This window comes from Triticum urartu, chromosome 7A (genome assembly GCF_056163025.1).
Source record: "Triticum urartu cultivar PI428250 chromosome 7A, HENAU_Tu73, whole genome shotgun sequence".
Taxonomy (NCBI): Eukaryota; Viridiplantae; Streptophyta; class Magnoliopsida; order Poales; family Poaceae; genus Triticum; species Triticum urartu.
In genome coordinates this window covers 709038507-709063717 of record NC_141879.1, presented here as the reverse complement: position 1 = coordinate 709063717, position 25211 = coordinate 709038507, and the positions used below count along the sequence as shown (strand labels likewise).

At 46.3% G+C, this 25211-nt stretch overlaps 3 protein-coding genes across 4 annotated transcripts; 1 reads left to right on the top strand and 2 right to left on the bottom strand.

Moving 5' to 3' along the window:
• Positions 1 to 1811: 1811 nt before the first annotated feature.
• On the bottom strand, positions 1812 to 3592 carry LOC125525367 (uncharacterized). The gene has a single exon (XM_048690367.2). It carries the CDS (start codon positions 3110 to 3112, stop codon positions 2033 to 2035), a length of 1080 nt encoding a protein of 359 aa, XP_048546324.1. The 5' UTR covers positions 3113 to 3592; the 3' UTR covers positions 1812 to 2032.
• A 5072-nt stretch (positions 3593 to 8664) lies between these two features.
• LOC125519971 (uncharacterized) lies at positions 8665 to 11916 on the top strand. Its single transcript, XM_087531644.1, has 8 exons — positions 8665 to 9032; positions 9647 to 9749; positions 10309 to 10405; positions 10509 to 10555; positions 10642 to 10873; positions 10959 to 11230; positions 11391 to 11423; positions 11524 to 11916. The coding sequence occupies exons 2-8, from the start codon at positions 9693 to 9695 to the stop codon at positions 11611 to 11613; spliced, it is 828 nt and encodes a 275-aa protein (XP_087387770.1). The 5' UTR covers positions 8665 to 9032; positions 9647 to 9692; the 3' UTR covers positions 11614 to 11916.
• Positions 11917 to 12390: 474 nt separating this feature from the next.
• On the bottom strand, positions 12391 to 15494 carry LOC125523389 (putative methyltransferase At2g41040, chloroplastic). Of its 2 annotated transcripts, none has more exons than XM_087531643.1 (7): positions 15166 to 15494; positions 14499 to 14599; positions 14190 to 14412; positions 13796 to 13989; positions 13379 to 13490; positions 12904 to 13020; positions 12391 to 12810 (listed from the first exon to the last, which is right to left on the bottom strand). In XM_087531643.1, the coding sequence occupies exons 1-7, from the start codon at positions 15316 to 15318 to the stop codon at positions 12673 to 12675; spliced, it is 1038 nt and encodes a 345-aa protein (XP_087387769.1). In that variant the 5' UTR covers positions 15319 to 15494; the 3' UTR covers positions 12391 to 12672. The 2 variants fall into 2 exon arrangements, with proteins under 2 accessions (XP_087387769.1, XP_048544385.1); XM_048688428.2 differs by having other exon boundaries at positions 14499 to 14605; positions 15166 to 15493.
• Positions 15495 to 25211: the final 9717 nt, after the last annotated feature.

The window sequence follows — 25211 nt, the reverse complement described above, 5'->3', positions numbered from 1 at the left end:
CTTGTTAAAAATCAAAGAATTCACACTCAAATTCCTGGATTTTTCATTGTACTAACAAAATGTACCATATATCTCGTGATCTCATCGGCAAAATGGCTATTATTGATATGCATGATGAGATCCTTGTCTGTTGATATGCATGTACACAAGTTTGACGTATTTTAGAAAATGTTAATGCTCACATGCATGAAGTTATTGACATGCATGTTGGTGGAGCCCTTGTCAATTGCCAAGTCACATGTCCACTAGCAATTAGCATTTGATGTACTTCCTCTGTTCAAATATATAGGGTCTAATACGTTTTTGAGATTACCTTTAACCATGTGTTAGACCAATAATATATTATGTGCATGTTACACAATGCATACCATGAAATTTGTATATGAAAGGGAGTTTCTAATGGTATAATTTTTATATCATACATCTCATATACTAATAATTTTATCAATGGTTAAAGGCTACCAAAAAACATACTAGGCCCCATATATCTATGTGTGTGTTCGCGCGCGTGTGTGCATATATGTATATAGGAAATACATCTTTAAATAAAAGTTGCGGTCTATGTATCCGGAAATCGAATTTGGATCTCGGGAGCACATGCTCCTGCGCACTGAAATAATTCAAAATAACAAAAAAATCCAAAAAAATTATGTATTCATAGTCACATCCAAATGCTACCAGTAAATTTTTAGGCAAAAAGGTTAAATATTTTGGACTGTGCAAAAACATTTTGATATATTATATGTTTTTTCCGACATCATATGTAAAAGTTATAGCCGTTTTACTTTTTCATAACACTTTTTTGCAAAACATGCCCAAATTTAAGTTTATTAATTTTCCTAACTAGTAGATGTAGTAATATAACTACATCTCTCAGGATTTTATTTTTTGAAGTTTTTATCATTTTCTTTTTTTTTCAAAACTGAAATGGCGATACACCGCGGGGGGGGGGGGGGGGGGGGGCCTTTAGTCCCGGTTTGAGACATGAACCGGGACTGAAGGCATCTCACCCTTTAGTCCCGGTTCATGTCTCAAACCGGGTACCCTTTAGTCCCGGTTCATGTCTCAAACCGGGACTAAAGGTCCCATTTGAACCGGGACTAATGCCTTTAGCCGCTTAAACCGGGACTAATGCTCACATTATTCCTGGTTCGTAATGCAACCGGGACTAATGTGTATATTGAGCTGTGACCAAACCCCTGTTTTCTACTAGTGTGTCACTCTCATTTAGTCCATGTCCAAACACAAAATGTCAAGTTATGAAATCGATAACGGGTTTGCAAGTGAGCCATTAGGGACAAGCTAGGGCCAACATGTGTTTGAAGGTACATCCGCAAGAAAAGAAAAGAAAAAAATGTGTTTGAAGGATTAAGAGCGGGAGGGAGAAAACGACCTGAAACCGAAAAGAACACAATCTTTTTTGGTGCTGACTGAAATTACTAGACACGTGTCAAGAACTATGTGGACAAGAAAAACGACGTAAACCAAATTGAAAAGCGGATGACTGAAAATTAGACACTCCCTTTGTTGAATCAAGACTGAAATAAAACAAAAGATTGCCGGAAATAAATGCATTTGAAACTTTGTCAACTGGGCATTTCAAATGTTTCTAAAATACATTAAATCATGACTGATATTTATATCATGAAAATTATGTTAAAATCTCTTGATTGTCTCTGAAATTCATTGAAACAAGACTAAAAAATGAAAAGGCCTGAAAATGAACGTATTTATTTTTTTATGAAAAGTTTGTTCAAATGCAATTGAGACGTTACTGAAACAAGACCAAATAAAATGAAACGTATGTAAAGATAAATGCACTTGAACTTTATGAATTGTGAAACGTTTCTTGAACAAGATTGGAATAAAATGAAACATGCTTAGCAATAACATGCAAAATTATGTTTCCTTTGAGAAACAAAATAAGCGACGATTTAATCGGCAGCTAAAGTCCTCTTGATACACAATCACATCAACTCAGTAGACGTCAAAATGACTACACGATCAGCCAAACATTTGCAGCAGTGCGCCCCTACATTCCGACGTGCGTGCCGGCCGGAGTACTGCTCGCCTCGCCGTCGACATGGTAGGAGAACCATGTGCCCGTGGACGCGGAGCAGTAGCACCCGGACGCGGCGTCGTAGTAGTGCCCCGTGCTGCCGCTGTAGTAGTAGCCCGACGACGGATCGTACACGTAATCACAGCCCGCGACGACGCCGCCGGCTTCCTCCTCCGTCGTCGCACCCGAAGCATCAGGCTGCGCTGCAGGCGGTTCAGGATTAGCTGCGTGTCCACTGGACGATTCCGCTGCGGTCTTCGAGCCGGCGCCGACTGCGTCGTCTCCGAACATGTCCACGTAGTAGTCACGGGTCGCGGCGGCGGTCTGTTGGTCAGCTTCGTCGTCTTCTGGAGCCTCACGCGCCAGGCGGCGACGGCGACGCGCGTGCTCGTAGTCCCAGGCGCCGCGCTCGAAGGCCTCGCGGTCGTCCGTGTACGCGTCGAGGTCGCCGCGCCGCACGAGCTCCGCGGATGCCTCCATCAGCTCGTCGAACGCGCGCCGCGCCGGCTCGTCCATCCCCTTCCCTCTGCCACGTTTGTCTCCCTTGAGCCTCCGCAGCGCACGCGGGACCGTCTCGCCGGGCTGGAGGAGGCCGGCGATCCGCTTCTTGATGTCGAAGACGGCGCGGGAGCCGACGACGCCCTCCAGGATCCTCTCGTCCTCCTCCTGCCTCTGCATGGCCTTCCTGGCGCGCTTCGTGGCGGCGGGGCCGGGGGACTCGCCGTCGACGTCGGTGGCGCCCAGCCAGGGCTCCTCTTTGTTCTTGGTGCCGCCCCGCGCCGCGCGCTCCACGAAGCTGTCGCTCTCGTCCAGGAACCCGGTGTCGCCGCGGGTGCCGTGCGAGGACACGCCATCAAGATCGTCATCGTCGAGGAAGTCGTAGGCCGCGGCGCCGTCGTAGCGTGGTGCTTTGGAGGCGGCCTTGGCGTCGTCGTCCTCGCCGTCTCCGGCGGGGCGCTTGGTGCGGCGCGGCGGCTCCATAGGGTTTGGTCGGAGAGAAGAGACGACGAGAGGTTGGAAGATATGCCGACGTAGTCGTGTTGGTGCACCCATCGGATTTGTTTTGGACTTACCGACGTAGCGAACCAACGTGGCGCATCATCATTTTTCTTCTCCGAGAGGAACTGGGCCTGATTCGTGCGCCCGTGTCCGTCTCACTCCCCCATTTCGGCACATCATTCAGTCAAACATTTCTAGCGGCGCGAATCAACCTGTGGTTGAGTTGGTTATGTAGACAATGGTATCCTCAATCCATCAGGGTTCAAATCATAGTGCTCGCATTATTCCCGGATTTATTTCAGGATTTCCGGCGATACGCTTTCAGTGGGAGGAGACGTTCCCGTCGACGACGAGGCGCCTACGGTGACTTCGTAAATCTCAAGATGATATGCCAGCTCAGTCTCTCGGAGGTGCTCATAGGGGTAGGGTGTGCGTGTGTACGTTCATAAGGGTGAATGTATGCGCATGTATATAAGCGCTTGTGTCTGTACTGATGCTCAAAAAAAAACATTTCTAGCGGCACCCACAAGCCAATGAGTGGACGACACCTCGTTAAGTATCCCTCTGTTGTATTTGATTCCTTTCCTAATTTTGCACGTTGGTATTTTTCTTATGAAACGATGCATATGCATGGTCTCCATTTCTCTCTTTTTTTTCGAACTCAAGTACAGATATGGCACATTCACTCTCTCTGCTTGCCCTCCCTACGAACCCATTTTTTTATTTTCTGTTTATCAGTAATCATTCATTTCCCATAAAAAAAAAGTTTCAACCGTTCATATATTTTAAAATGTAATTTCATTTTTGATTTTTTATATATTTGAAACCTTTGATGCTACATTTCAAACACATTTAAATTTCGATCCACTTATTTCACTCACCTTTTTTTGTAAAAATGTTTATTTGCGAAGCAGGTTACTTAAGTGTGTGAATCCGATATTTGTGAAATATAACTGAAAAATATTTTGTAAATCAATCAAAATATGTGAAGTTGCTTCAAAATCAGAGAAAACTAATTTTCCGAACTAACTGAAAATGGTGTTCCAGAATTGAGTGAACTAAGGTTTTCTGAAATGCGTGAAATCACTTTTTGAAATGAGCAAAATCACTTTTTCAAGTGAGTGAATAACATTTTCACATTTTGATACTAGGCTTATGTCATTTATTTTAATTTTTCATATTTCATAAAAGAATGAAGGAGTGAAAATCAAAGGAGTTACATAAAAAATGCAAATATGCTTTTTCGAAATGGGTGAAATCCACTTCTTTTAAATGAGTGAAATCAGTTTTGGAAATGAATGCAATTAGTTTCTTTTAAATAGTGAAATTTGTTTTCTTAATGAGTGAAATTAGTTTTTTGAAATGAGAGAAATCATTTTTTGAATCGAGTGAAAAAAACTATATGAGTGAAATAATTAAGTTGAGTCTTTTGAAACAATCAAAATCACTTTTCTGAAGTAGTGAACATCGTAAATATTTTTTATATGCTGGAATATAATGAGTATGAAATAAGTGAAATCGGATGAAATGAATATATTTTTTGAATTTAGTGAAATCAGTTATTTAAAATGAGTGAAATTAGTTTTTTTTAACAAGTGAAACTAGTTTGTCACATAAGTGGAATTGAAATATGAATTAAATAATAAATTCAAACTATTCAAAATGCATCCAAGATTATTCTTGTTTTAAAGGTCATATTGACGTGAATTCAAATCTATAAAAGTTTTAAAATCAAAATTTGGTTCAGAAGTTATCAGCAATTCAAAGTTTCACCACCAAACTAAACTGCATGCCTTTTGTTTGTATGCATACCTTCAGCAAAACATTTCAGTACCCGGACTCACCACACCAATCTTGATGTCGAGGCTGGCGGTCGATGCATTGTCACATACTGCACTAGTAGAATTATCAGTTTCCACGGCTCACTCCCGGGCTCGCTCTCATGCTCATCCATCAGAAGTGAAAACCACACTGTTGGTTATTTCGAATCTCGATGAATATGAAAAATTGACCAATGAGCTGAGAAAGCATATACCCGCAGAGTAAACTTATCAACTTTCTGTCATTACCATCTTCTCTAATGGTGTTTCCTTCATTGCACTGTATACTCTGTTGTATTTCTTTTTTTCGACCAAGTTGGATTTTATTGACTTAAAATGAAGCATCAAGCGGATACAAACACAATGAGCACACACCCGTCCTCTGCATAGATAGAATTCACACAGTCAAAATCAATGCACACACACAAATAAACATGCCGGCAAAGAGCACAGTCATATAAGACAAAAACTATATGCCTTATCAAAGAAAAGGAAAGACAAATTCCATAGCGATCAATAAACTACAGCAACAACCATATTTGTACCAATTATCTGTTGACACCACAAAGACAACGGGAAAAGTTTTTGAATGACAATCCCTTCATGAATGGAATGATGCTCAAGCATCACCACACCGGATCCAACAACTAAAGGCCTGGTTCTAGTTTTCGCTCTGAAGAACAAGTCTGAGCATATCCAAGCAATTAATGCCTTCAACAAGGTAATGACACAAAAACATCGCCATTTCTAGGTCTAACAAACTCAGGTCATACCTAGGGTTTTCACCCCGGAGCTCGAGACCAGGCACTCGAGAAGCGCCAAATCAAATTCAATCATGTGTTGTCACTACCACTTTTTCGTGATCCCAACAACTACATGCGCTAGGCTAGAACTCCCACCGCCCCTGCAACAGAACCATACCCTCTACATCAAGCCGCCGCCCATAAATTGCATCTCACAATCAAAGGAAAACTAGCTAGAGCGAGAGCCGTCAAAACCAACAGTGGAGCCTTTGGCTCCCTCCCACATACGTGTCGCCGGTAGTAGCCACTGGATGTGAAGAGATGACCCCAACAAAGACTTCGATGTCCACCGCAATCCGCAGATCGAGCAGCCTACCGTGTCGCCAAGGCCAGATCTGAAGGAGAAATCCTTCCAAATCCAACACCGACAAAACCGTTCGCTAATTTGATCGGACGTGACCACAAGCCATAAAGGAAGCGACCAACCCCAATCCTAACAAGTAGTTGCCACTGAGAGAGCTGCATGTGCCCAACACGGTGGTCTAGAGGGAGCGGTAGAGGACCGGAGGACCGGTGGCGGCGAGAAAAGGAAGGGCTGACGGGAGGTGGTGGCAGCGGCTTAGGGTTGCTCCTCGAGCCGCCAAGGGAGACGAGATGCGGTGACTATTTTACATGGCCTGCTTCGCTTGTTCTCTAGCTAGGAACACCCAAAAAGAGGTACTAGTAGTAATCATTCTTGAGGAAATCGTTAACCGGTAGCTGCTCGGTTGGTTGGCGAGTAGGGGATTAATAGGCTAATCGGCAAGTTAATCGGCCATTTAATCAATTAATCGGATGATTTATCGGTTTATCGGCTACTCGGTGACCCTATGAGTAGGGATTAATCGGCAAGTTAACTGGTTAATCGGATGAATTCTTGAACAGGGGTAGTAATTGGCTTGGATTTCCTGATTAATTGAATACCTGGTAACCTTTACGAAATTGAGCCGAGTTCTAATGCATCAAATGTATCCATTGCTTTGTAACACTACTTTAACAAGCTTACCGTACATATTATTTTGCCATGCCAATTTTTTGTTGTAATTTGTGTTAATTGAGCTGTGTTTTCTTTTTGTCTTTTGAAACTTGATTGTGCACGGATGAAGTGTGGCTTGAGAAAGTTGGGGGAGGTATTTCACCGTGTGAAGATACGTGGGATTGTGTCTTACCATTACTATGTTCCCCTAAAAAATATTCTGCGATCATGCCACACTTGCAGTAAAAATTCCCCAAAAATCACAACCAATTCTAGAACATAGCCGTCCATCTTTGTCTGCAAAAAAAGTGGACTAGCTTGTCTTGCGATGATTCACGTCACATGGGTTGCGCTAGCAAGAGTCCTTGGGATAAAAAATACAACCATGATAATTTGATGGACATTTTAAGCTAAAGGCCTAGCCATGAGTATTTGCCCTTGTTTGCAAAAAGGGTGAAAGTGATGGGTCTAATGCGTTACGTTGAAGTTTCCTAGTAACCATTTTAAGCGAAGGGTACAATGAATGAGTTCGCATCCATTTGCACAAATTAGGGGCCTCTTTAATACTTAGGATAACTGGAGGAAGAATGCATGAATAGAAATTTTTTCAATGGTTACATTGCTCATAATTCAGAAGAATGTACCATAGGGGAAATGCAGAGATTTTTCTTTGGTTTTAAGAAAAACAAAGAAATTTTGCGTTCCACCCTAACCTCTCTTTTGCAAGCGTAATATGCACAAAGACCAAGGAAAATGCCATAACTGACATAGTGTATTAACTTAATCTGAAAATTTCATATGTTTTAACCTTAATTTGACTATGCCTTTTAGGATTCCCGTGTTTTCCTATTCTTGCAAATCAAACACAGAATTCGGCAAATTCATGTGTTTTCACCATCCTCTGTTTTGCACATGCAATCCTATCTCATTCTTATGTTTTCTTATTCTTGTGCTTTTGCAATCTCGTGAATTGAAGAGGCATAGTGAAATGGACATGTTCGACTGGTCCATCATCACGCCTGAACTACACACGCGTGTTCCTTCCTGATAATATATACCCACATCACCCAAAGCTCTGGTCATTTGTGTTCATTCTCATGGTTATTTTGCACTTTGCATGTTTTAATATGACTGTCCTTTGGCTGGATATAACTAAGAACAACATTATCCAGTATATCTGGTTGTTTGGTAAAAGTTTCCCAATTAAAAGGTAGGCTCTCGCGAATCGGCTCATCGATGCAAATAATATGGTTAATGGCTCTAGTTTGAGGTTGCAGTTCAAAACGTTTCTTAGAAAGGAAAAAGACAGATAATAGCCGACAAGTGCAATCTACAAAAAGACTTTCAACTTATAGTCCCATAGTACTCGTCATCTCCAATGTACATATTCCTTCAAATTTGGAAAATGGAATATATATATATATATATATATATATATATATATATATATATATATATATATATATATTCGCCGTTGGGAACATAGCATGCCTGACTACTAAGAAATTCTTTGTGATCATGCCCTGTGACCCATATCTGCACCCCTCTTTCTACTTCGTGCCGAAGCCTGAAAAATGTTATGTTTTGTAACAACATTTCTGCACTCTTGCAGTAAATCCTTTAGCTGCCCCGGCCGAAAGTTGAAACGTATTCTGGAAGACTGCCGCCCATTTTTGGCTGCAAATCAGTGGGCATGACTAAGCTAGTCTTGCGCTGCTTCACATCACATGGGTTAGGTTCCTTGGGATAGCAAATCGAAGCATAAATAGACGATGGACATACATTTAAGCTAAAAGGTCCAGCTAGCTACGAGTATGTGCCCTTGTTCGGGCGAAAGCGGTCCATCGGTTAAGCTTCCAGTAACCATTTTAAGCCAAAGGCACAGCCATGAGCCTGCACTACTCGTTTGCACAAACTAGTGAAAAAGGACGGCCCGTGACCTGTACCCGCATCAATGGCGCGTAGCTAGCTAGAGTAGTGCTAGAATTGAACAGGGGATTGTGCCATGCCGGTTCATATTCGGGGAGGAGGAAGCTTCGTGGAAGTTGCGAGTCCAAACTCACATCGCATCATGTCATCTATAGCTCGATCGAGCTTAGTGTGAGCTTAATCGGGGGCCGGGCAGCTTCCCGGAAGTTGCTAGCTTGGCAATGCTTATAAACGCCGCCACCGCCCGGCCGGCCACTCTCTCACACCGTAACCGTAGCTAGCTCCAGGAGAGCAGAGTCGAGGAACGAGGTCCGTCGCCGCGCGCGTGTCTCCAAGCAGAGGCCGCCGGCCGGCTCTGCTCCAGTCGTCTGCAACTACGATCTTGGACGGACGGCGGCATACTAGTCCGACATCTGTCAGCCGCCGGCACGGCGCACCGGAGGCCCTGCGCGCGCGGTTGCACACAGGTACGTTATTCATCCGGCCTCTGTCCAGAGTTAATTAGTACTGTATACGTACTAGCTGCAGATCAGACAGGAACTTCTTCATTTACATTTTGTACTGGTTGATCTGATTGCTAGCTAACTGGATAGGATTTTATGTAAGCTTAATTAGCTTGGCAGTTAATTTGTTGCACGCATACATGCATGCAGTGGCGGAGCGTGATGAGCAACTAAGAGGGGGTCAATCTTTTTTCAATCCAAAATCAAAATATACATGAAAGTATCTGCGACTAATATCTAATGCTCCATGGCAATAGAATACACCCGAATGAGAACAGTAGAATAGTTTGCATGCTGTCAAAAAAAAAGAGAATAGTTTGCATTGCAGTGTACCATCCTGCTAGGTGAGATGATTGACTGAGCAGTGCATGCACATGCATCTATTATTACTTTTGGTCAGCGATACCAAAAAAAATAAGTATAAAAAATTTAAATACACACATGAAGTATATATATCTGGATTTATCATGCATGCATGTACAATATATATTATTTGATGGAACAAGTTTTTTTTAATCAATCCATTTACGGTATGTAGTACTATTAAATAAACACATTAACTCCAGCCATCATTTCAGTTTCCTATATTGGACAAGTGAAGTGTGGTAGCTGCTCACTGACACAATGGAACAAGTTGACATTTGGGCGCCCATCTTGGCCGATCCTCTTCCAAGTCAACAGGTATTCACTTTGTTGATCAGATCACATATCTATTTTAGAGACGATGACTAGTTGGATGCTTGGTTTTATTTCAATATAAAAGTGGAGCCAGCCTATATGTCTAAACTAAAAAATCGTAAGTTATCTGAAAGAAAAGTATAAGCACAACCAAAATGGTCAATAAAAAATATTGAAGCATACTCCGGGCCAGTTCTTTTGGGCGATTCTACCAGAATCGCTCCCCTCCCCAGCTTCTCCCAGAATCACCACTTCATATATTTTTTACAATCCTAACTAACTAGACCTTAACTAGATAGGATTGTAAAAAAAAATATGGAGTGGCAATTCTGAGAAAAGCTGGGGAGGGGGGCGATTCTGGGAGAATCGCCGAAAAGAACTGGCCCTCCATGGTTTATTCAAGATTCATTTTAACTGGATGTAATGTATGTCGACAATCATAGTTCATATATGATCCCCACTCTTTAGATCTTATCAAATCTGACTTGGATATAGAGTTCGCAACAGGCTCGTCGAAATCCCGACACAATAACAACATATATTTCATTGTTCTTGATGACAGCCGGAGATTAAAGTTCACTCAACATATGTGGATTATGGCACCATTGACTTTCAAGCACTCTTAGAAGGACCCCATGATTTGGATAGATGGCTGAAAGGTACGATGCTTAATTTTTGCGGTCTATTCCAAACTTCGTTAGACAAACAAGCAATTTATCCATGGTTCGATCTTGAAATCAAATAATGTATGATTCCTTGCAGGTGCATTCATTCCTACTTATATAAAGGAGGCAAATTTAACTCACGAGGCAAGATTTCCGCACATCCAAAAGTACAAACTTGCAAAACAATTGAACGTGGCAAATGGCATTGAAAATTTGTTTCATCATTGCAGATTGAACCAACTAGTGGTCATGGCATGAAAATACAAACACCTATGCCCGCTCCACCGGAGGCGTTGCTTGAGAAAGAGGAGGCCCCTGCCACCACGACTCTCAACGGCGGAGGAGGAAAAGAGGCGGAGATGAGAGAGGGAGGGGGCATGTACCCGCCGCCTTGTCACCGGAGAAGCAGGAGGCTTGCGGCCACCGTGACACCGCCGGAGGAGGGGACCGGCGATCTACTAGGTATGAATTATGAAGGCTCCATTTGTTGCAATGTACCATTTTGTCATTGTCTCAAGTAGTTAAACACATATGCTATGTGATTCAGATTACATACCAAAAAGTGGTTGGAGGCATGGAAGTCGTGTGAGAAGTGCACGTGAGAGAGGAACATGGTCGATAAACATAGAACCATGCTCCCGGGACTTGCGCTCTGCAAGTGAAGGCCAAAAACATGGGTGCAAAAGAAACAATGACCATTGGACATCTGAAGAGGTGAAAGAGCTAGTGGATGGTGTATCTGTACATGGGGTTGGACCATGGACTAAGTTGAAGAATGAAAGGTTTCCAATATCAGTTCGAACAGCGATCCACCTTAAGGTATAGTCAATTGGTGATTAATTGCACTAAAGAACAAGCATTGCATGCTCTTTCTGCTCATTGTTTTGTTGTATTTCACACTTTTTCTCTATTCATCTTTTATTTATCTACATATATTTTATTGTAAAAGATGTTAATTTTTATGTGTTTAATCTTTCAGGATAAGTGGAGAAACCTAGTGAAAGCCTTCACGGTCAGGCCCACATCTAAAAATGAGATTTTATATCATAACTTTATCAAACTCATCATGGAGCACCACCGATTTTTCATCTCTTACATTTCTTGAATTCCAGGGAAATGTGAAAAGAAGGATCTCGCCTCGTCTAGATAAGGATTGCGTCGAAAAGATCAAGAGGCTAGCAGCTGATTGCCCTCAAAAATGAAGTTGCACTCGTGAATGCTACACGGAACATCGTACAGTACTTTCGGTGTAGCAGTGACCCAGCAACAAGAGTTCTGTTATTTTTCAAGAACTGCGAAGCATAGGCTGTCATATTAAGTGTGTCGAGAGTAGAGACTAGATTGAACCATCTGGATGGAACAGCTTCTGTCTCCTGCCTAACCGCCCTGTGAATGGGAATAACACTCACTCCTCCGACCTGTTGGCTTGCCAGTTCTGCTACATTGATGTAATTAGCTTGACCTTTCATTTAACACCATGGCACAGTGTGCTGTAATTTTACACACACTGCTTCAAGCAGTCTCACTCACTCCGCTCGAGGAATAATGCAGTTGATAGCTCGAATCGAGCACCTGTGACACGCCTCGACCTGAAGAAGCTTGGTGCCGCTGCCACCAAGCAACAGGTTTCTTCACCACTCTGCTAGTGCCTTGAGCGATCGTGAGGTGCCGGAATGGCTGCTTGTACCTTAAGGCCAGCCAGCAGGCTGAGTAGTAGCTAGGGTAGTTTCTTTCTTGCTGCTGTATGGTGCGGTTTGTTGTTGATCCTGGGAATAATTTTGGTTGATGACAATATCCTGTCACTCACTCAGCCGGTCTGATTGCTTGCACTGATATTCTTCGATTTCATTCATTCTGTAAAAAAACTAAAAAATTGGAGCCAGGATACGGCCCTCTTGATCTTCTCTAGAAAGGAATTGAATCTGTACCCTTGAAGATTTTAATAGACGTTCAGGTCGTTATCGATAAAAGGCTTATAGTTCAGCAGTTACTTTAAATTTTATTTATTTTGCATAAACAACACAATTGTTCAGGTGTAACACTTTTGCTCAATGCCTGAACTTGAACAAATGCTACTATTGTTCATCAGAGTCGGAGACCATGCATTTTGGTTCAATTGCCTAACGTGTGTTTGAGTTACATTTCCACCACCTGATTTAACCGTAACAGCTATATATATACATGCGTTAAAAAAAAAGCACAGCTATACTATATATACACTGTGGCTGGCTATACAAAGAAAGTCTGGATGTGATACCCAGCTACGGCTTTTGCCCGGAGAACATGATGAATGACCTCTGCACCTTGCTGCTGTAGTTGATCAGGCCACAGGATCTGCACAGGTCTTCCAGCTCTCCTTCCGTGAAGAAGTTGTAGCTGCTGTTCACTGGCCCAACAATCTGCAGCACATAGCAGACAAGGTGCAACAGGCTATTAACCTGTCCCATGCAGAAAATAAGTAGTAGAGCTAGACGATCGATGACTTCTTTTACCTGTCTCAGTGGCCTTAGTGCATCAATAGAGAGCGGGCCACTGTTCGTGGGGGTGGATAAGAAGGTTGTCGCCACAAAGACACCGCCGGGCTTCAGCACACGGCTGATTTCAGCTATCTGGTTTTCAAACAGCAGAAGGGGATGTCATGGTGATGAATAAGTTCATATGAAAAGAAAGGTACACAGGTCATCGCATGACGCCCTGTTCCTACACAAAGCTGTCCAAAGCATACTAACTAAGCACTAAACTATCGTGGTTGACTTACAGACACGTTCAGCAGTCAATAATTAACAGAAATACAGAGCATTATTTCCCATGTAATGCCGGGTTTAAACTTTCTGGATTAACTAATTGTTCAGTGGACTCTGATGAATAAAATCGCAATTCCGAAGACACCAGTTTTACTATATCAATTATTAGGTTATCAACTATGTACAATATTAATCAGAAGTGCAAATGAGACAGGTACTATACCGCATTTGAAGGGGATGGCCAACAGTGGATAGCGGCTCCAGCATGAATGGCATCAATTGAACATGAAGCAAAGGGGAGCCTTGAAATATCAGCCCTTACAAGTGCGAGGTTTCTGCAGATGAATACTGCTGATGAATGTTCATAATTACTGTACTGTACTTTAGAACAAAAAGAACGTTCGGAAGTAGTAATAGATTGAAACAAGAGAGTAGATTATCACATTTTGTTCAATTAGATGCTGAACACATAGTGTAGTCTTTTTTGCTATTAAACTAAAATAAAGCACTAGTTCCCACAAAAAATAGTGATGGCCTAGTTTTTTACTTGACGGTTTGTTACAGTTGGATGTTGCATCTTGCATGACAACTATTCAAGTCTTACAGGAAAAGCTCGAAATAAACACGAAGGAAGGCTCACGTGTTCATAGGGGTTTCTTCTTGTTTGATGTAGTCATAGCATTGGCGGAGCATATTCTCAGAAAAGTCCAAAGCAATCACAGCTGAATATGCCCCAGAGCTTGCAAACTTCCTTGAAAACAAGCCACTGCCACAGCTGACATCAACGAGTATACCACCAGCGACTGATTGGAAATAATCTTGAGCCATTTGGAACTGATAAAGTCAACAGAAGACTAGAATTATATGCATATTAATATGAATATTTTCTTGTCATGAAAACTGGAGACAGCGTTTTGTTGCAGCACCAAATACATGGCTCTGACAGATATACGTCTTACTATAAATAGTTTCTCACTGAGCAGTAACAGCTTAAGGCTATGGAATTGAAAGAATGAGACGGACAAGAAATGTACCTCTTCATCGCGGCCAGGGAAGCCACTCCGATTGAAGTTCTGACGCCACCCCCTCTCGTAAAGAAAGGAGACGAGCGGGCTCCTGAACAGCTCAGTTCTAGCAGGCTTGAGTTCACTGTATTCTTTCATTCCTGAGGTGACAGTGAGATCCAAGAAGACATCTTTGCTGGTGAATGACTTGTTGCATTTTGAACACTTGAATCCAGACCTATAAATCGCTGGCCTGGGACACGCGTAGAAGCAGAAACAACATAAATCCTAATCCGGCAACCATGAGAGATGAAGATAATTCATGGACTTTAGACGTACAGGTTCATGCCTGGCGGCCCTGTCCTTATCAGCGGTTCATAGCAAACAGGGCATGCGAACACCTCTGTTTTTGAAGCGTCATTCAGCTCAGTTTTGATCTCCTGAAACTTTTCGCATAGTAAGCGTCAGTTTCACACGGTATGATTAAAGTCCTACCTCGGCATAACATCAAACACCTTGTATGCAAAACATTCACCTTGGCTTGCCCTTAACGAGACTGTAAACTATGCTATTAAACAGGCTGCTTATTTCTGAACCATACACGACTGCTGTTAACAAGATTAGCTCTCTAGTATTAAAAAGTACAAGCTAGATTGCAGAGGCCAGGCATCCTATACATGTAAGGCAACAGAAATCCAGATATCAGCAGGTATATCAACAGAAATCCATGGGAGGTTCAGTCTTTCCCTCTCGTTGCCAAATACCAGCAGTGCACGCCATGAAACACATCACCTCCCCAAACTGAAAAGATCTGCTAAACCTACGCCTATCTCGATTCAGGTGATTACTCTTCAAGCAAATACAAAGCTTGGTTCCTGCCAAAGCCCCGCCTGGGCATAACACCGGACACTTGGTGTGCGACAATCGTTCACCCTTTTTCTAGCACACACAGCGCGTTATCTTGCTTCTCCTGAGATGAGAATCAGCTTGTGGCCTCGGTACGTACCGGGTCGAGGGCGAAGGCCGCCGCTGCGAGGGCCACCCGGCGAGCCGGCAGCGGCAGGCCTGGGCTGCGGCCAAGGCGGCAGGGAACGCGCGGGGGATGGAGCGACGGGGAGGAGGAGCACGAAGGCGCTGCGGCTCTGACCGCGAGCTCCATGGGCGACGCCGACGCGGAGCTGCAGAGCAACTGCAGTGGTACGCTGACTGCAGCCTGGAGCCTGGAGACGCGCCGGCCGGCGAAGGGAAGGAAAGAAATGATCTTTGGCAAGCTCGGGCAGAGGAGAAACAGGGGAGGGGAGACCGGAAGAGGGGTGTGGTGGTGGTGGGCTCAGGCGTGGCGCCAGCCCCGTCCGTTCGCGCCTTGCCCGTTGGGTCCGGATTTTCTTTTTCAGATAAGCGGCACTCGGCGTCGGTCGACCGTCTAGATTCTGGATCGGTCACCTCCGGAGCCCTTGGATTCGGGCAATTATAGTCGTTGGATCAAGTCAACCCCTTCACACGCATGACTGGGCCTCTCTGTTGCATGTGCGCTCCATGTTGAGAAAAGAAAAGGGGGATCATCGGCCCGCATCACAAGTGAGCGTTGGTCTTCGACATCGGAACGCCGGCTGCCCCGAGACAACGAGACGCGGTACCCACCCGCCGCTCGCATCACTACTAGATGCTCGTCGTTGGCTCGTTACCGCTTGCAGCGCCCGTTGTCGCTGCTTCCAGCAATCAAGAACAACTTCATCGCCATCATAGTGCGGCCCACCGCAACATCCCCTCTCTAGCGATCGTAGCATCTGATGTGGCCGATCCCAGCATCCTTGGTACCCACGAGTGGTTGCCGGGACGATGAGGGTGTTGTCTGTTGCCATCAGGACGGTGTCGTAGCTGGTCACAACAACCGCAGACCACGGTTGTAGCACATGTCGATCTCGGCTCCAGGAAATTTGGCCGTGCCCGAATGCCATGGTCGCAACATCCGGCATCGTAGCCGATCACAGCTACCGTTGACCACGGTTGTAGCACCTGTCGATCTCGGCTCCAGGAAATTTGGTGGTGCCCAAATGCCATGGTCAGAACATCCGACGCCGTTGGTCCCAGCACCATGAGTTGCCTGTTCCGACGTCTTGGCCGATGACCTCTGCTCGGCGGTACCAATATCTCTGCCCAGCAGCAACCGATTGTAGCACACGCGGTCGCTGATTTCAGCATCCTCAGTGTGGTGTTGTAACTCACGGCGTCGCCACTAGTAGCATCTGTTATAGTCGGTACAACATCTTGGACTCATCTGGCTAGCACTGCAAAAAGGCATTGGACGGCGCCCCAGTTGCAAATGCAGGGATGGCCTAATTGTGTGAACATATATTTTCTACAAATTTCACTTCAGTTACGTGTGTTGAGGTTGAGGATGGTGGAGCAACGGGCCAGTTTAGCGACCTTGCCGATGGATCAACGTGCAAATGAGCATTCTGTCAAGAATTGAAGGACTAACATGTTGAGGCCCAACACAGCTCACCGTGAGGCCATGACCACCCTCCTCGCCATGCTTGACTCCTGGGTCATCTGGAATGGAGAAACGCTAGAGTCTTCCAAAATAAAGAAGCTATCATTCTACATTCTAAAGCTCATAAAGGATGAGGTCAAGCTTCGGGTCATCGCAAGAGCTAGGCACTTGAGGGCTATCATGCCTCAAGAGTAATCGGTTGATTTTTGTTGTTGTTGATGAGCTAGATATTGAGCCGCTCTTATGTACTCTAAACACCTTTGAATGACGCAAGTCTTTGGCCTCTGTTTAAAGAAAATATCATCCTTCTTTGTCAACTAATTCTGACGGCACTCGTCGTTGTCGTCAAAAGTGGCTTGCTTCAGAGTTTTTTTTCTTTTTCTACTTTGTAAGGGCAGCGTTTTACCTCAGACTTTCAGAGTTTATGGGAGTAGTACAAAAGTTCCCTAGCAGCCAAAAAAAATTGCAAAAGCCGGAGTTCATTTTCAGTTTGCGCTGCCCCCTCTACTCATCCATCCCACCCATCCTTTCAACCGGCAACCACGCTACCAAACAAACTCTCAGAGAGAAAAAAAGGAGGGGACTAGGGAGAAAAATTTCGTTCACAGTTCATCTACTACTCCAGTACTCCTACAAGACAACCGTTTGTTCAATTGCTTCTTCTTCTTGTATATGCACTTGGGCTACATGGGGAACAACCAGGACATTGACTGGTAAACTGAAAAAAGAATCATATACGAACTACCGAGTATTTGACAAAAAACTATCACATTAAGGGTTGCCGTCCCACAGAACTACCATTTTCAAAAAAGTGACTGATAATTATCAAAAGTTTCTAATTTTGTGACTAAAAACTACCACTTTTAAAAAATGACAAGTTTAGACGATTTAAATACATTTATGACATGCAGGACCCACTCGTCAGGGCTGATGTGGCGGCAAAGTCAACTAAGTTTGTTTTGACCATTAGTGTTGACCGTTATGACAAGTGGGGCCCACATCAACCTTCTTCCTCCTCCTCCTCCTCCTCTCTCTCTCTCTCTTTGGTATTTCAACAAACATCTTACGTGCATGGAGGAAAGCATGTGAACTCCGGCCAACGACGGACGCGAGCATGCTCATCCAGCTGCCGTCCCTAACCCCAGGACCAAGCCACACCGCCCCCTCTACAGCGCAGGCGCGCGCCAAAACCATGCACCGCCGGAGGGCCCGAGTCGCCCGTCCTCTCCCTTGCTCGCACGCGAGACGAGCTTGTGCAGCCATGGCGCCCCTGCCTCGACAAAAACTCCGGCGAGCCCTCAAGTTGCTTCCCGCCGCATGCCGGCTTCTTCGCGGCTGCCCCTGCTTTGGTCCTCCTGCTGCAGCGCACCGGCGCACACGTTCTTTCCTCCGTCTAGCGCCTCCGCCTCCACGAACCCCTCCGTCCTCATGGCCGAGCGCCTCGCCGCTGGCCAGCGGCGCGGACATTCATGACCGCGCGCGCTCGGAGCAGGTGCAAGCTTGCCAGCTACCGTCCGCAACATCTGGCCGCCGCCGCTGCATGCTGCTTTCGTCACCGGGGCGCGAGGAGGAGGTCCTCGTCCAGCGGCAGCACGCCGCCGTCGCACGCCTACAGCTCGCGCACGATGGCGTTGAGCACGTCAAGAACCTGACGGCCAAGGGGCGGTCGGGCGAACGGCCATCCTGCTGTACCACGCCGTGTCGGACTACTACTCGCTGCAGCTCCTCACGTCCAACAGCAGGAAGGTGAGCACGCTCGCCACCTCCAACGTGACCTCGCCTCCGTCGCCTCCTTCCCTTAGATGCACAGAAGGTGCTTGTTGAAATGCCTGAGAGAGACGGGAGGAGGAGGAGGAAGGTTGACGATGATGTGTGGGCCCCACTTGTCATAACGGCCAACTTGACGGTCAAAACAAACGGAGTTGACTTTGTCGCCACATCAGCCCTGACGGGTGGGCCCCATCTGTCATAAACGCGTTTAAATCGTTAAAACTGACCATTTTTCAAAAATGGTAGTTTTTAATTATAAAATTTGGGTAGTTATCAGTCATTTTTTTGAATATGGTAGTTTTGTGAGACGGCAACCCCTAATATGGTAGGTTTTTTGTCAAATACTCACAAACTACCTATGCTACTACTTACTACTAGTATGGTACCTTGCTTACAAAACCAGAGAGACAGAACCTACAGAAGTAAGAAAAAAGCGGTTGCTAGTTGCTACTACGATTCAGTTCAGGCGATGGCGACCACCGGCGGGGGCGTCAGGCGCGAGTTGAAGTTCCGGTACCTATCATGGTGAACGATGTAACATTATTATCTAATGAATAAAGAGGTCATTTTGAGGTTAAAGAAAAATCTTGCTTTAATTCCGGCACCTTGGGAGTGATCACATTGGTTAACCTGCACTTTCTTGGTGCCCCACCTCAAGTCGTCAGCACCATGTCCATGTGTACAACAATGCTACAGGAAATACAGAACAGAGATAAGGCCGGTTAACTAGGCACCAGCGACCCCTGTAACAACTCACAACCCACCAACTGTCATTTCATTTCTTTCTTTTTTGATAAAAGGAGCATCGCTTTCAAATCCATTTCTGAAGTTGCTGAAACAAACAAGACGAATGTATGATCCTGGGCAACATCCAGGCCAGGGTTTGGGTTTGGCTGCAACACAACCTGTTGGCTACCACAGAACTGAACTACAACAACCAAACTACCAAAAGAAAAACAGAAACAGCCACAGAAAAGAAAAACGGAAACCCCTCTCACTGTGGTTGCGAGCAAAGCTTCATAAACTGAACTGAACAACAACAACCAAACTACAAACAGACAGTAAACCGGCGAACACCAAGCCTCGTCTCATTTTTGTGAGTCACGCTGGCATGAGGGGAGAACAAAAAAGTAGAAACAGCCAGGGAAAGAAAAGAAAAAAAATAGAAACCTCTCACTGTCATTGCAAACAAAGCTTCTTAAACTGTAAGTAGCCATGCTGGCACCCTGATCTCGCAAACGCTGACCAAAGCTGTTGATTGAATTCCAGTAGCCACACGATCGATGTTACATACACACAGGAAGAACAACCTAGTAATGAGCCACACGCACTGGGCTGTGAGTGCACTGTAGATTAAAACGTGTCCTCTTGCAGGCAAGACGATGCTGCCGAAATAGAAGTATGAGCAACCGAAATAGCAACCGCCCGGAGTTGTGAGGACAATGATGTTCATATGACTGGCTATGGCTCCATCAATTGACTCTGTGCAAGCAAGACAAGAATTAATCAGCCGATACAGAAGGACTTTCAGCTCAGATTTTGCAGATTCAATAGTTTACGTATGAGCAAAATGGACAAAATCATAGGGGGCATAGTATACACACAGAAAAAAAAACACATGCAGAAGTAGAACAGAATTGGTGTACCACCGACAATATTGTTTCTCAACTGAATTTGGAACAGATTATAGGGGTTTATAGTATTGAACAGGCAGAAGCAGAACAGCATTGGTGTACCACCGGTAATATTGTTTCTCAACTGAATTTGAAGTATGCAACTACTATCTGTAAATGCTCATTTGTCCCACTAGCAATGTTGCTCTGAACTGAATTTGATATGTGTAACTAACTGCAAACATTCTTTTTACAGGGAGCTACAGCATATAGTATTACAGGCAGAAGCAGAATAGCATTTGTGTCCCACTGGCAATATTGTTCCTAGCTGAATCTGACACATGTAACGAACTACAAACACTCACTTTTATCTGTTTAGCGCCGTAACTTGAAACACAAGCTGTAATAACAGTCAGGCAGATGCAACTAAACATAAACAAATGAGCTGAACGAACTTCAATCGTAGTTTTCAGTCTCCAAAGAGAAAACTTCAAACTTACGCCACACAAGGAAAAATAATTAAGGGGGTCTTGGCAGCCACAATCAACAAACTGTGTGCCTTCTACTGTCCTAGAGAGATTAGAGAACAGCTAGTTCACGGTCGGCCGCAGCAGAGCTCCCCAATGGTTGATTTGCACCAGTCATGTTCATCAGTCAACTTGCGGCCTGAACATGCATGAGGAAGAAAGGGGGGCCACCGCCACCACTCGACTCCACTCACCAAGACTGCCGCCGTGCCCACCGTCGATGACAAGCCGGCCAGCCTCGGAACAACCACAGTCTTCAGCTGCCCACGGCCATGAGAATTAACAAAATTGTCCCTTTTCTTGAAGTCCAGCAAAACACGAACCACCTCCAAAACTTTAACCAAACCTAACCCTTTTCCTCGTGTTGACCTTGGCTATGTGAGCACCACATACCTCAGTGTTGGAAAATACTTAGCTTTAAGATTCCAATGTCAACGCCACAAACCATGGCGTTGAGCTATTAGACGTCAATGGCACAGTCCATGGCGTTGACCCCATGAGAGTGGCAAAAATGATGGTGCAATTTTGAGAGAGGGTCAACTCCATGGACTATGCCGTTGAGCTCTAAAAGCTCCATGCCACAGACCATGGCGTTATTCTCGTGACACCCATTTCGATCGGAAAACACTAATTTTTCTTCAATGCTGAGATACATGGCACTGACATATAGCCACATAGGCAAGTTCAATGCATTTGAGCTTGGCATTAACTAAAAGGGTTAGATTAGGTATAAGTTTGGGAGGTGTGTCATTTTTGGCTAAACTTTGCAAAAGGGGATTCATTTTGTCATTTCTCACCCTGCGGGCAGCGTCGCTGGCACGCCGCCTCACGCTGCCTCAACTACCGCTGCCCCGGCCGTCCCTCTAAGACCTCCCGGGTTTGTATCTAGGGGGAGGGGCTTCACGCAATCACATGTGGCAGCATCGCCTCCTAACCCACCCTTACGTCTCTTTTTGCCCGCGCCTCACCGCCACCCGTGTCATCTCCGACATGGCCCAGTCTCGGCCACAGCAGGCTGTGGCGTTGCCGGCCTCCTGCGTCGCAGGCCTCGTTGCCCGATTTAGCGCTGGCTCTGATTATTGGGGTGGATATGGGAGAGATAAAACGGAGGCTGCAATTGTTGTGGAGATGGGAGAAGATAATGAGACATCATCGTTTTACTGGTAAGTTCGTGGCAGGGCCCCCAACTGTCGGCTGCAGGGATTTTTTGGCATGTTAACTGACCGCACAACACAGAGATTAATGCTTATATTTGGCATGCATTGGCATGAGAGACTCATGAAGAGGCGGGTGAAATGTTCCAACTATCTTTAAAAGGAAAGGAAAAACAGCACCCCGCCTATAACAGATCTTATGAGGCTGATTCAAATAAAACAGCTTTTGGGAACAAGATACATGAGCAGTGAGTTGGGCTCTTATTTGTGACTGTATAAGTTAATCATATTTATTTTGAAACAACAATGAAGATAAAATCATATATGTGAACATGACCAAAAGAACACTTTTCCTGCCTCATTGCTTATTTATTTCTCAAGAAACAGAGACAAGAGTAGCCATGCTTGAATGGAATGAATTTTCCTGAGGTGAGTGAAATACTCAAAAGGTGAAACTGTATCTATCAATCTTTCTATACCTTGACCATGAAATATTGCTTGAAAATAATAGTTGAACATAAGCTATGTGAAAGATCTTTTCTCCTATCTGATTCTCTAAAAACAACAATTTGAACAAACAAACAAACAAACAAGACAGCGCATCACAATTATGTTCCTAGCACAAGATAAATAACCCCTACTAAATGATGCAAACAAGAACAACCAAGTGCAGTATTGAACTATTAGGCATTAGACAAGCTGGGAGATAACCATGAACGGATGGACCTAACATGGATGCAATAGATAGTTTACCGCTTCATACTGTCGGTAAAGACAACAATGACGGTGGAAAGTTGGTATATATGAACGCTTTAGAACCAGAGAACCCGTGAGATTCAGCACAAATCCTCTCAACCTGCATTGTCTTGACATCCAGTTTGAAAAATTCCACGATTGGTGGGGTTATTAACGAAAAGTACTTCTGAGAGCATCTCCAGCCGCGCCCCAGGAAGGCCTCCTCAGGCGATTTTCTCGCGCCGGCGCCAAAAAAACGGCCCAGTCGCGTCCCATGAGCCCGATTTTCGCCGGCCTAAGCCGAAAACAGCGCCGGCGGATCCAGGCCGAACCCAACGCGCTGGGGGCGTCCGGGAGCGCCGGGGCGAGCTGTTTTGGCGCGAAAAAGCCGCGGACCAGCCGCGTCAGCGACACGGCGCCTCGTCTTCCCCCAACGGCCTCGGTTCCCGCGGGGAATCAATGGCAAGGCTGCCGCCGGTCAGCCTTGCCATTGATTCCTCACGGGCGGCGCGTCACGGGACGGCGAGCCGACGCCTCCCCTCCCTCGCACGCGTTCACACGGGCGCGGCGCGGCTATATAGCCGGTGGCCTTACTCGTCTGTGCCCACACCAGCCCCGCCCCTCGCCGCCGCCCAGCCCCTCCCTCTACCTCTCCCAAGCGCCGCCGCCCAGCCCCTCCCTCTCCCTCTCTACCTCTCCCGAGCCCGTCGCCATGGCAGAACGTTTCCCCGGAGACGAGGCGGCGGCCAACGGCTTCGGCCGTCGTTCGCTGCGCGAATAGGAGTCCTGGCTCCTGTTCCAGGCGAACATCCCGGCGCCGCCGGACATGCGCGCCGAGCCGACGGGGTGGAGGCTCAGCAACGGGGGAGTGCCCGTTCCCCCGTTGCCCGACGCCGTTGCCAAGCCAAATTACTTCGCCGAGGAGGTCGAGGTCGTCCGCGCCTCCCTCACTGACGCCCAGCTCTCCCTCCCGCAGTACGCCGCTGACAACCACGCGGCTTGGGCGGCGTACTTCGAGCGCCGCCAGCGGCAGCGGTTGGCGTCCACCAACGACGCGCCGGTGGTCGGCGGCCAGAAGAACAGCGAGGGGTGCCACCTGTGGTGGGGCGTCCCCGGCCGCACACTCGAGGGCGTGCTGACGCACCTCGAGGGCGGCAACAACCCGCTGTTGGCGTACCCGGCGAGGGCGGCCGCCCCGCTGCACCACCGACGCGTCGGGCCATGGGCGCCAAGGAGGTTTGGGTCCTCCTCCTCTTCTTCCTCCTCGCGCTCTTCCTCTCACTCCTCCGGTGCTCCGGCCCTGCTCGGCGTCAAGGCCGAGCCCGCGGCGGAGACGCCGCTCGGCCGGCGCACTCGCAGCGCCGGTATCGTCATCAACGAGGGCGGCCGGCGCGCCTCCTCATCGGCTCCTCCTCCGTGCTTCGTCAAGCCAAAGACGGAGCCGGGGCTCGCGCCGGTGAAGACGGAACTCGACGACGACGACGCGGCCCTGGAATGGGCGCGCAGGGACTCCATAGCGATGGAGAAGGAGCGCCTGGAGAAGGCGAAGGAGCGCCAGTGCGCCGCCCTGTGCCGCTTCGCGGAGCGCCGACGCGGCCGCGACAAAGGCGGGGTCGTCGTCATCTGCGACAGCGACGACGACGACGCGCCACCGCCACCAGCCCACGTTGGCGACGCCGGTCAGGGGTCCACCAGAGACGGCTACGTCAAGGAGGAGAAGTCCGACGACAGCGGCGACGATGGCGGCAACGACGGCGACTACTCGACGTTCAGCCAGTTTCTCTTTTAGTTTAGTTATTATCTATTTTGCTATGTAACGAAAACCGGCGAACATGTCTAATATATGCCCAAATTTGCCGAAGTTTATTGTGTTTCGCCGAACTTCGCCAAAATTTATCGTATTTTGCTATACAAATTTTATTTTCAAACGCGCCTGGGGGCAGCCCTGGGACCGGCGGCTAGGGACCAACTCGCTCCCAGACTCAATTTTTGCGCCGGCTCACCCTCAGGAGGCGATTTTTAGGCGTGGGGGGCCAACGGCTGGAGATGTTCTGAGCTTCTATCCTTAGTAGGATCAAGTAGTTTTCTGTTCCACCTTCGATATTATACCGATACCCAGAACCTAGTGACATTTTCTCCATCTGCCAGTCGCCGGAACTCTCGCCTTTGTTTTGCCAAATGGAATAACAGAGATAAGATTCACCACTTGCATTTTCATAACCTGCACGGAACATCCCAAGCCTGCCTTCCCCTGCATCCACAATAGCTATATCTTGTTGGCTCCATTCTCCAGGTGGGAGGTCAGCAATGGAGTCTTATTCATCGGCAAGACCCAGTAGACGCAGCCGCCCACCAAATGGAATATCCGCTCCAAGAGGTGGGCGGGGAACTCCGGCAAAGTCGATTCGATTTTCTTGCTGCTCTCCATTGGAAAAAGAAAAGAGGAGGCCGGCGGCGGAAACCCTTAATCTGATGTGATGGATGGATGGGAATGTTGTTATGTGGAGGTGAGAGATCTTTTGTGCTGCCACAACGGGCCTTGAAAGGTAAGAATATGTAACGGGCCATCTTTCGGCCCATACGGGCTGTCCGTTGTGCTATTTTTTCTAAAGAAAAAACTACTACAGCGCCAGTTTGAAAACTGTATTTTCCGTGCGTACAAAAATACTTTTTACGTGATATATTTACGAAATTAATTTCATAGGGTCATAGGTGAAAACTGTATTTTCCTTGCTAACCAAGTTTCTTTTTTATGTCAT

Bases quoted from the DNA above. Each gene is read 5' to 3' on its own strand.
- LOC125525367 (XM_048690367.2), bottom strand. From the start codon at position 3,112: ATGGGTGCACCAACACGACTACGTCGGCATATCTTCCAACCTCTCGTC.
- LOC125519971 (XM_087531644.1), top strand. From the start codon at position 9,693: ATGGAACAAGTTGACATTTGGGCGCCCATCTTGGCCGATCCTCTTCCA. The intron at 10,874-10,958 runs GTATGAATTATG...TATGTGATTCAG, and splicing joins GGGGACCGGCGATCTACTAG to ATTACATACCAAAAAGTGGT. The intron at 11,424-11,523 runs GTCAGGCCCACA...CTTGAATTCCAG, and splicing joins ACCTAGTGAAAGCCTTCACG to GGAAATGTGAAAAGAAGGAT.
- LOC125523389 (XM_048688428.2), bottom strand. From the start codon at position 15,318: ATGGAGCTCGCGGTCAGAGCCGCAGCGCCTTCGTGCTCCTCCTCCCCG. The intron at 14,606-15,165 runs GTACGTACCGAG...CTATGCGAAAAG, and splicing joins CGGCCTTCGCCCTCGACCCG to TTTCAGGAGATCAAAACTGA. The intron at 13,990-14,189 runs GTACATTTCTTG...TGACTTTATCAG, and splicing joins TCCCTGGCCGCGATGAAGAG to TTCCAAATGGCTCAAGATTA.